Source organism: Garra rufa, chromosome 23 (genome assembly GCF_049309525.1).
Source record: "Garra rufa chromosome 23, GarRuf1.0, whole genome shotgun sequence".
Classification (NCBI taxonomy): Eukaryota; Metazoa; Chordata; class Actinopteri; order Cypriniformes; family Cyprinidae; genus Garra; species Garra rufa.
Window position 1 is genome coordinate 20,673,117 of NC_133383.1, and position 12,251 is coordinate 20,685,367.

The 12,251-nt window shown below is 34.6% G+C and overlaps 1 protein-coding gene across 1 annotated transcript in view; it reads left to right on the forward strand.

Moving 5' to 3' along the window:
• The window catches only part of fat3b (FAT atypical cadherin 3b), a 66,130-nt gene that overhangs the window by 20,491 nt on the left and 33,388 nt on the right, over positions 1-12,251 (forward strand). The window contains exons 4-9 of the mRNA XM_073829252.1: positions 4,990-5,304; positions 5,403-5,613; positions 6,143-6,214; positions 8,839-8,975; positions 9,419-9,694; positions 12,037-12,247. Coding sequence (XP_073685353.1) covers positions 4,990-5,304; positions 5,403-5,613; positions 6,143-6,214; positions 8,839-8,975; positions 9,419-9,694; positions 12,037-12,247 — 1,222 coding nt within the window. The remainder of the gene's footprint in view (positions 1-4,989; positions 5,305-5,402; positions 5,614-6,142; positions 6,215-8,838; positions 8,976-9,418; positions 9,695-12,036; positions 12,248-12,251) is intronic.

Sequence of the window (12,251 nt, forward strand, 5' to 3'; positions counted from 1 at the left end):
TTATCGCATTTAAGGAAACTGAAAATGACCAAAAAAAGAATAAAAACAGTAAAACAAATTTTAGTTAATTATTTAAAATGCTTCTTAAATAGACCTTGTCCTCTGATGTGCCATCTTTATAGTATAAGCGTCACACCACTGGACATTATCTGTCACACCAAAGGACGTTTCAGCCTTTTATTTCAATTAATGACCTTGCTATTCTGAGCTAACCTGTCATTAGCAGTTAGCAAGACACATTTGCATACTTTTCCATGATTATGTAGTTTGAGATACAGTTTTTATTTAAAAAATATAATTTGGGGGTCTAACTCCAGAGGTCAACAAAACCTAACATTTTTTTGTAGTGGTTCCAAAAAAGTTAAATATTTGAACAATTCTGAGATGAAAATTTACCATGTTTACATGTACATGGTTTTCAAAGACAAAATGTATCAAGTTCCTACACTTTCAGAAATATTTGGATGAAAAAAATGTTGTTTTTTTACTAAACTAGAATTATGCCAGAGGTATTTATTAACAGTTTTATGCTTTTCTTTTTAATTTATAAAAGTTGTAATTTATTGAACCATACTTGAGACAGTCACACCATAGGACAATTATGAGATTGGGCTCAAAAATAAAATAAAAATATTGAATAACACTGCAGCTTTTATACCAACAGGTCCATGTTGGACAAAGAAATTTTTAAACATTTACTGCATTTTAAATAACGACAATATTAATTATATTCATTTTTCTCTTGTGGGACAGTGAAAATGCCATGTCACGTTAACAACCCATATTTTAATTTTTAATTTATTCTTTTAGCGTCTTCAGTGTCGCTTGATCCTTCCGAAATCATTCTAATATGCTGGTTTGGTGCTTAAGAAACATTTCTTATTAACATCAATGCTTAAAACAGTTGTGATGATTAATATACTGTATTTGTATTTTGCTTCCAAGCGCCAAAATAAAAGACAAAAGACTTAAAGCTCTTATCAAAAGACATCCTAAATGACATGATGTTAAACTCGGTGCTCTATTTGAATTTGACCATGACCTTGAATATCTATCATTAATAGCTTGCTCTTATGTTGTTCCAAACCTGTAATATCTTTGTTCCTCTTTGGAACACAAATTAAGATATTTTTGATGAAATTCAAGATGAAATCGTCACAAAATTATGGTTGTACCGCTGAGATTACATTTTGTCATATTTTAATGATGTTCTTACCTCCTTTCTGGACCTTAAACATGGTAATTGTGTTGTTGTCTATGCAGGATCAGTTCTCAGATTTCATCAAAAATATCTTAATTTGTGTTCTGAAGATGAATGAAGGTCTTATGTTTGGAATGACATGAGAGTGAGTAATTATTCTTTTAAATCCTTTCCTAAAGTATATAGTAATGCATCAGAAATATAGCATATATACCATATTTTATTTTATTTTATTTTATTTTATTTTTTAGTTTATTGTACTTTATGAATGTTGATGGACATGAAATTTCATTGTATGGATAAGAGGAGCATGTCCTTTTTTAAAAAAAATTCCTCCTTTTTATTAAACTGAAAAAATAAAAACATACAGACAAGAACATATAATAACTGTTTGTTTTGTGGTGAACTATCCCTTTAAGAGCAAACGCACTGATTCTTTGATTCTCAAGGGCAGTTTTATTAGATCATAAAATGAAGTCATGTAATTCCATGAGTAGTCATAAGTGATAAAACTGTGATGTAACTAAAGAACTAGGCTAAAATGATAACCCATCAGCGGCCTCAAGAATTGTATTGATTATCATGCAGGATACTTATTTATTGATCTGTTTTAGGAACACATTTGTCTGTCCAGCGAAATAGAGAGATGCTGCCAGTAACCTATTGAATTCATTAGGATTCATTAGGAATCAGTTGTAGTATTGAGTGAGGAATGGATTTACACATTCAGGATGTAAAAAAGAAAGTGTTTCCTTTTGTTTTTTTATTTTTTATTTTCAATATCTTATAACAAGGTGCAGTTCAGCAAATGACTTGTCTGCATTTGCATTATAAGTGACAGAGGATAAACCAGCGTATGCTGACCAAGGACTCTAATTTAACACCAAAACACGTGCAGATGTGCAAATTTTCATACAGTCTAGTGAGCAGCTCTTAAATTACTGATCAGTCAATGAGGGCAGTACAGTAGCACTGATCAATGGGACGGGTGTGGCTCCCCGTGATCCCTGCTCTACATGGACCGAGTGGAATGAGGGCCATTGATTTTTGTGTTCACTAAATGATGATTCACTCTGCAGCAGGCTTTAAGTTTCAAAGTTCATATCTTACATCTAGCGCCTCAAGGTGCCTGCTTTGACAGCGGCCCAGGCATCAGTGTCTCCAGCGTGTGCCGCTGACGGCGGATGGTGGCCATTAAAGATTTAGTTTGTGGAGGCTTTCATGATCTGCTGCCTATGAGTTTTGCAGTGCTGTAATATGCCCCTGGCCCCTATTTTGTGGCCACTGTCTGATCAAGTTCTGGGAATCTTCAGTGGAGCTCCATGTAAAAGAGTGAGATCAAATGGCTCATTGCACTCTTTTCTAAAGAATACATCTGTGTTGATGTATTTTTCTATTCATTTATTTTAAAGTAGAGGTTGAGTAGGGACATGTTTGTTTAGTTTATTTATAAGCTTTTTAGTCTTTTTTAATGATCTAGATAACAGAGAGAGGTGTGTAGAGTTGCTATGATGTATTGCTGGGGTGTTTAGTTTTTGGCTCATTGCTATGGGTGTTCTAGTTAGTTGCTAAATGGTTCCTTACTTGTCCAAGTCGAAAGAGCCCACCCTCAAGGCTTTAGATATGGCTGCAGTTGCTCCTTTAATGTGGAATTTTTTGCCTGTTATAATGTCTGCTTGTTAAAAAAATCTAATGAATGATTTTTGTGCACAAAGAAATAAAAAATAACAAATTTATTCAGCAGCATCACATGCATTGGAAGAGAAGAATTTGTTGAATAAAGTCATTATTTTTGTTTTCTTTCCACAAAAAAGTATTCTCATAGCTTCATAAAATTAAGGTTGAACCACTGATATCACATGGACTATTTTAACTTACTACCTTTCTGGGCCTTGAATGTGGTAGTTGCTTTGCTGTCTATGCAGAGTTAGAAAACTCTTGGATTTCATAAAAAATATCTTAATTTGTGTTCCGAAGATGAACAAAGGTCTTACAGGTTTGGAACGACATGAGAGTGAGTAATTAAGGACAGAATTTTCATTTTTGGGTGAACTATCCCTTTAAGAACAGAAGTAAAATATATTCTAAAATGTGCAATGTGTTATGGAAAAGTATTTATTGTGATTGTTGAAACATTTAAATGTACTTAGATGTTGTAAATATTACTACAATTGAAACAATTATTTGTATTTTAATATATTTTAAAATATAATATACTTCTGTGATGGCAAAGCTGAATTTTCAGCATCAGTTACTCCAGTCTTCAGTGTCACATGATCCTACAGACATCAGTCTAATATGCTGATTTTCTGCTCAAGAACATTTACAGTTGAAGTCAAAAGTTTGACCAAAATAAAAGAGATCATACAAAATGCATGCAATTGTTTTATTTAGTACTGACTTGAATAAGATATTTCACATAAAAGACGTTTACATATAGTCCACAGGAGAAAATAATGGTTGAATTTATAAAAATGACCCTGTTCAAAAGTTTACATACACTTGACTCTTAATACTGTGGTGTTACTTGAATGATCCACAGCTTTTTTTTTGTCCTGAATGGTTAAACTCCCTGTTGTTCTTCAGAAAAGTCCTTCAGGTCCCAGAAATTCTGTTTTTTTTCCCAGCATTTTTGTGTATTTGAACCCTTTCCAACGATGACTGTATGACTTTGAGACCTACCTTTTCACACTGAGGACAACTGAGGGACTCATATGCAACTATTACAGAAGGTTCAAAGGCTCACATATGCTCCAGAAGGAAAAAACTATGCATTAAGAGCCGGGGGTATAAACTTTTTCAATTTCAAGATCAGGGAAAATTTTGAAATTCTGAAGCATCAGTAAGCATTTGAACCTTCTGTAATAGTTGCATATGAGTCCCTCAGTTGTCCTCAGTGTGAAAAGATGGATCTCAAAATCATACAGTCATTGTTGGAAAAGGTTCAAATACACAAAAATGCTGAAAAACCAAAGAATTAGTGGGACCTGAAGGATTTTTCAGAAGAACAGCAGCCAGGCAACTGTTCAAGACAAACAAGGGACTAATGAACAACTATCACTAAACAAGAAAACAACTGTGGATCATTCAGGTAACGACACAGTATTAAAAATTACATAACTAATAATTACACAAACTTTTGAACAGGGTCATTTTTTGTAAATTCAGCTATTATTTTCTCTACATGTAAACATATTTTATGTGAAATATCTTATTCAGGTCAGTACTAAATAAAACAATAACATCTATTTTGTATGATCCCTCTTTTTGGTAGAATAATTAACATTTTTCAGATTCTGCAAGGTGGAAGTCAACTTTTGACTTCAACTGTATTACTATTATCAACGTTGAAAAGAGTTGTGCTGCTTCATATTTTTGTGGAAACTATAATATATTTGATTAAAAATATATAAAAATTTGTAAATGTCTTTACAGTCTTATTAGATCAATTAAATTAATCCTTGCCAAAAAAGCATTTATTTATTTCAAATACAAATTTTACTAACCCCAAACATTTGTAGAGCAGTATATATAATTTGGGTAGTATAGTACGTAAATATATTCATAATAATTCATAAAGACATGAATAAAAAGAGATGTACATGGTTGTATGAATGATTGTATTAAGAGACAACTAGGAAACGTTTGTATATAGTAAGAACTCTATTTGCAGCTTCCTTGGCCTTTTAATATTGAATATTGGCACTGAAATGAAAATATACCGCTTACTTTATCATCACAAGCTGTGTATTTTTTCACCATAGTTTTGTTTATGTGTGTCTATCTAGGTTACAGTTATGGATGGAGGAGGAATCTTCAGGCAGTCTACTGTCTGGGTGATAGTGCATGTTCAGGATGAGAATGATAATATGCCTGAATTCAAAGAGTCGGTGTACCGCATCAGCCTTCCGGAGCGGGACCGTAACAAACGCGGTGATCCTGTCTACAGAGTCTTCGCTTACGATCGAGATGAAGGGGCCAATGCAGATCTCACATACAGCATCGTGGATGGAAATGACGATGGCAAATTCGTAATCGATGCCAAGACAGCCATGGTGTCCTCCAGGAAGATGGTCACAGCTGGTGGCTATGATATTCTCACAGTAAAGTATCAGACAGATGGCCACTTCAGTGGATATTAAAGAGTTTTTTTCATGTGCAACATAAAGCTTTCAGCCTTTTTATCTATATATTTTCTCAGATAAAAGCCATCGACAATGGGACCCCTCAGAAGTGGTCAACAGCCCGTTTGCATGTTGAATGGATTCGGAAGCCCGTGCCTTCGCCGCTAGCCTTGCGATTTACCGCGGCCGTTTACAACTTCACAGTGGCGGAAAATGCCAAAGTCTATGAGTCAGTCGGAGTGGTTTCTGTTTGGCAGACGGAAACTCCTTTATGGTTCGACATCATTGGTGAGCATCAATAATGCAGCAGTTCCAGTCATAAATTAAATCAGGATGCACACCTTAATATCCCTGATATTACTGATGTTAGTGTCTGCTTTGGATGAATCGCTTGTGTAGCATTCCTCAGTCGCTTCGGATAAAACCGTGCAGATAAATGAGTAAATGTAAATGTAATTTAAAGGAGTGAACATCTGTGGTAAACTATTCTGACAATGATTTACTCCATTGCTTGTTGCTTACAGCTCGTCTACATATTTATCATTTGCACCTATATTTTCTGCTCACAGAAGATGCATGCATAGTTAAGTTAGTCAACTAAAATATGCAAAGAGGGTCATTTCAGCCCTCTCAGTGTTTGGGATTTTGCTGAGCATTGCAGATGTTGTCCCACATTACTTGTTGGAAAACTCCCAAATGAATAAGCGATTTAAAATAGTTGGTTTTGAAATTGTTTAGCTTAATATGAGCTTTTGACATCAATGTCAGTTTTCTGATTTCTTTTTCTCTCCGTTCATCTGGATCTGTCTCTGAGAAGGTGGAAGAACATCCCGGGAGATGTTTTACATCCCACAGAGCTCCTGTGGTGGAAACTGTTCATCTGACAGTGGTAGGCTAACTGTCAGTATTTTGTAGTTATTTTCCTAAGCGTGAAGGTTTGGCTGGTTTATCTGATACTTTTAGATACTCGCTTTAAAAACTCCATTTGCTGCAGGGCAAACGTGAATCGCTCAATCCTGTAAACACTTTGAGTGCCGAGATACCTTCCAGACTTTGGGTCTTCTGATCTCATTTAAGTGCAGTGGAAATTGAGTGGAATTGGAACAGATGCATGCAATGCATACTAAAGACGCTCAGAAAGTTTGCCCTTATCCGTCAGAATGGACCTGAATTAATGATTTGAGAATCTGCCGTGAAGAGGCCTGAACTTGACACAGATGTTTGTGGGAGTTGAAGATAAGAGACCCGAGGCTGATGGGAAAGATCCCAACATAAAGCTGATGATGTTTCGAAAGCCATGAAACTTTGATGAATCAGTGTGAAACATAAAAAATGTATTACTCACAGACGTGCCAAACTGCATGACAGTTTGATTGGAAGAGTGTTTACCTTGATCCTTTTTCTTTTAAACATTTACCTGGCTTTCGTTGGATAAATAAGTGCATTAGGGTTGTCACAATTACTTGATTTTTAAAAATCCTCAACTGCAGTTTGCCCATGTCCAGTAACCGGCAAAATAGCGGAGTTGGCACATTCCACAGACGACAATTCATATAGAGGGTTTGAAAGCCTTATTGAAGATACTTGGATGTAAACAACAGCATATATTGCACGGTTAATGTACAACTGAATATGTTGTTCTGCTCATTTATGCTGTCTAAATCATATAGATACCACTTTTAGCAGCAATAATCAGCAAAATTTGCAAGTTGCGTTCAGTTCAGTGGCATTGTTTATGTTCTGTGCCACCAATATGGCCGATGCAGGTTTAATTGTTTAAATGCGTGTAGATTACGTATTGCGTGTCGAGCGTCTTTATTCACAGTAAATGCTGCTCCACACAAACTGTTATCATTTACATGTGTCAAACTCCATCTCTACATATTGCTGTGAGTTTGGGTTTACTGTAACGTTCATCTGGGAATGCAACATGCACCATTTCATCAGATTTGTAAGGTAAATCATTTATAAACCTACACAAACACAGGAGAATACATCAGTAACATTTTCAATATGCTAACTGTTCATCGAGATTTAAAAAGAAAAGCTCAAACCCTCACTGTGAGTTTAACATTTTGATTTCCACATATTTAAGAAAGTACAGTGGCTGTAGCTTTTCTGCTGTAAAGAAATACCCAAATATTAAAGTTTAAATGTACATTTGAATTAAATGTTGTTTAGTTAAAGGAACAATATGTAAGAAATTTATGTCAGTTAATCATAAAATGGCCCTGACATGTCACTAGACATTAAGAAATCATGTTCATTTCAAATACTTATATCACTGACAACAGTGGTCCGGCCAGGATATTGTCATTTAAAAGTGCAAAGTTGCAGCCCTCAACTGATGTTATTGTTGTCATTTTGTGTTTTGGTCTGAGGCTCCACCCTCCAGCTATCTACCAATCACAAAGTCAGTAGAGTTTCTTGATCCGGGTTGCCAGATGTGTTTCAGCTGCAGCTATATGAACGTGTCGGATAAAACACGTATAACGTTACGAAACCTAAAAGACCTCGTTATGAATCCGAAATACGTCGTGACAAAGTCCGAAATAAAACAAGGATTTGTATAGGAGATGCCTTTGAAAGATGGAGACGGCTGAAAACGGAGAAGAATTTGAAGATAGACGCCAACGTTGGTAATTTTCTCCTGTACACGTAACGTTAAGATTCATGTTTGGCTAACTTTGCTTCCGTACACAGTTGATTTACCACAGTCGCCCGTGCTAAATGAGTTCATAAAAAGCTTTATATCACACCACTAGCAGGGTATGAAAACTATCTATGTTCCGACTGAAATGTGGTATTACAGTACATCTTTACGAAATATTTGGCTAATCGCCATCTGTAAATTTTTGCGATACATAATTACTTGCAAAACATCTCTTGTGAAGCATAAACATAATTAACAGAAGAAAAACAAATTACTGTGTAGGACTCGTCACTTGCCGTTGGAAGCTCCTTGTAGCAGCCTTAGATCCTGCTGAATCCTGCAGCTTAGCTGGCAACCTCGAGTCAGGGGGGGAGCGGGAGGGGATACACTGTTCTACAGTATTTTGAAAGTGATTGCAGTACCAGTTTTGGCCACAATCCTACATACGGATCCTTTAATATTTAACAAGGATTAGATTGCACAGTAAAGTGTAAAAACAATCATCAGGCCATTGGCACCCTCTGCAGGCATCTGTTATAATGCGTAATGTATGTTCTATTGTTTATTAAGTTTGTGTTCAATAAAAACCATGTGATTACTGCTTTTGATTTTACTTTAATTATTATTGCCTTATTGCTATTATATATGTATTTTAAAGCCTATAGTTCGCTTAGGTCTATTTTTTTTACCATAATTTTTTTATTTATAATTACCTGATTACACGATTAATCGTCAGAATAATTGACCGATTACTTGATTACCAAAATAATCTGCAGTGACAACCCTAAAGTGCATGCAGAGCATTTTCTATCACTATTAATTTTTCAGGTCGTGCTAACTGTGGTCTCTTGGTCTAACAGGTAGCTACGATGGTCCATTTGATATTCAAAGAGGAATGGGGAACATAGTAATAGCCAGACCTCTAGATGCAGAGACGCAGTCACTATACAACATGACGGTACAGGTGACAGATGGGACAAACACTGCTACTACACAGGTAGGTATATTTTTAGTTATACAAACCTTTTGGAAACTTTTCCTATCAGATGTTACAAGTCTGCTAACTTTGCTAGAAACTAGCAAAAAGAGTATTCCTGGCGGCTGTGGTTGAAATATCCAAGAGAGAAACGTCTCTAGGATTTTAAGCAGTGAGCCAGCTTTTATCTAATTTTATCAATGCAAGTATGCTGTGTTAAAAAGAGATATCTATATAATCTTCCCTGAGAATGTCTTCAGTGATGCCAGGGGCTGCTGAGTATTCCAGCGTCCCAGAAACCCACATTGTATTGTCACTTCAACATGTGCGTTTTCTGTTTCTTATTTAAGCTGTTTTGACATCAGTGCCTATTGCGACAGTGTAGATTACTTATGCATCTATTTAAATGAGATGAATGTGTCTGTGAAAAGCTAAAAATGACTCTCTGTCTGCCTTATCTACAGATTTATATAAAGGTTTTGGACAGCAATGACAATAGTCCTATTTTCTCTGAGCGTACATATGAAGTCACAGTGTCTGAGGATACGCCAGCCGACACTGAGGTCTTGCGTGTCCGGGCTAGGGACAAGGACGAACGAACAAAGTTGAGCTACTCTATCCATGGCAGCGTTGATCCGGCGAGTATGCGGATGTTTAGGATTAATCCTGGTACTGGTGTCATGTACACAGCAGATCGACTGGACTATGAGACCCGTACTCAGCACATCCTTACTATTATGGTGAGAAGCAACATTTGTGTTATTAAATGTTTGTTATGATCAAAATTTGATTTGTCATACAGTGGGGACTAAAGGTCTGAAATCACTAATGCTTCACTATTTGCTAATTTAAGGAGATAATAAAAATGTCTAGGAATAACTATAAATATTTTTAAAAATAATACTAAAATGTTATCAACATCATAAAGAATTAAAAACTTTATATTTGTTACCAAGTTTTTATTAGATTTTTAATAGAGCTACAAAACGAATAATCAGGATTAATAGCATTCAAAATAAAAGTTTATGTTTACATACTACTGTGTATGTTTATTATGTATTATATATATATATATATATATATATATATATATATATATATATATATATATATATATATATAAAATGTATATATGTGTGTGTGTGTGTGTGTGTGTGTGTGTGTGTGTGTGTGTGTGTGTGTGTGTGTGTGACCCTGGACCACAAAACCAGTCATAAGGTTAAATTTGACAAAACTGAGATTTATACATCATATGAAAGCTCAATAAATAAGCTTTCTATTGATGTATGTATAGGACAATATTTGGCTGAGATGCATCTATTTGAAATCAGAAATCTGAGGATGCAAAAAAATCAAAAAGACTGAGAAAATCACCTTTAAAGTTGTACAAATTAGGTTCTTAACAATGCATATTACAAATCAAAAATTACATTTTGATATGTTTACAGTAGGAATTTTACAAAAAATCTTCATGGAACATGAACTTTACTTAATTTCTTAATGATTTTTGGCATAAAATAAAAAATAAAAATTTGACCCATGCAATGTATTTTTGGCTATTGCTACAAATATACCCCAGCGACTTAAGACTGGTTTTGTGGTCCAGGGTCACATATATATATATATATATATATCAGTCAAGGCCAAAATTATTCATACCCCTGGCAAATTCTGACTTAAAGTTACTTTTATTCAACCAGCAAGTTTTTTTTTTTGACCGGAAATGACACAGGCTTCTCCCAAAAGATAATAAGACGATGTACAAGAGGTATTATTGTGGAAAAAAATATTTACATTTGAACAAAAAGCATCATGTCCAAAATTATTCATACCCTTTTGTCACAGTCTATGGGAAAATCCAAAGTTCTATACCATTCCAAATAGTCCAAGCTGTTCTGAAGCATCCTAATTACCCTGATTCATTGGAAACAGCTGTTTTAATTAACTCTTAATTATATTTAATACTTCAGGATTCTTTGAAAAAAGTAATAAAGAACAGCATTTATTCAAAATAGAAATCTTTTCTAACATAAGTATTTACTATCCCTTTTTTTATCAATTTAACACATCCTTGTAAATAAAAGTATACTTTTTTTTTCAAAGAGAGAAGGAAAGAAACAATTTACTGACCTCAAACTTTGAACGAGGTGTTTGTTACAAAAGGTTTCCATTTTTAAAAAATGCTGTTCTTTTGAATGTTTTATTTATCAAAGATTCCTAAAAAAAAAGTATCACAGGTTCCAAAAAATATGTATATTAAGCAGCATAACTGTTTCCAACACTGGTAATAAATCAGCATATTAGAATGATTTCTGAAGGATCATGTGACACTGAATACTGGAGTAATGAATGCTAAAATTCAGCTTTGCATCACAGGAATAAATTATATTTAAAAGTATAATAAAATAGAGTTTTTTCCCTGTATTTTTAATCAAATAAATGCAGCCTTGGTGAGCAGAAAATCCTCTTTTAAAAAGCATTAAAAAACTTAATGATCCCAAACTTTTGAGGGGCAGTATATATATATACATAATAAATATTCACAGTACGCATACATATGAATGCGACTAATTTTTTTTAGAAATGTGGACTCTTTACATTATAGAGTATTCAGAGCTGGGTGCATTACTTACAAATTATAGTCCATTACTAATTACAGATTACATGATGAAAACTGTAGTTAGTATTGTAGGTTACTAATTTTAGGTAATGTATTCTGATTACTTTTAGATTACATGTAACCTAACTTACAATTAAATGTACAATACTGATATAAAAAAAGCAAAGAGAGAAAATATATTCTTTTTTTTTATATCAACATCATGAAGTGCATTAAACATTACATTAAACCAGGGTTTCCCAAACTGCTCCCAGCTCTGATAGTATTTTAGATACTTGTAAATATAGCTCAGCATACAGTACCAGATTTTATATTACATTAACATTTTTAACTGTTCCCTTCTGTCTGCTGTCTTTTTTACTTCTTTTTCTCTTTTTACTCATTTCCTCACAAATCTTTTCTGTGCAAAAACTTAGGTTTTCTCCTCAGGTCTGTTGCCCTGTCTCTCCTCCTCTATTTTAGGTAAAAGACCAAGAATTTCCCTATTATAGAGACCTGGCACGGATTATTGTGACCTTGGAGGATGCCAATGACCAACCTCCCTTTTTTACTCGCACTATTTATGACAGTACAGTGTTTGAGTCAGCCCCTCCAGGAGCATCAGCTTTGCAGGTGATCGCACTAGACAGAGACTCAGGGCGAAACGGGGAGATAGTTTACTCAATTGATGCAGGTAA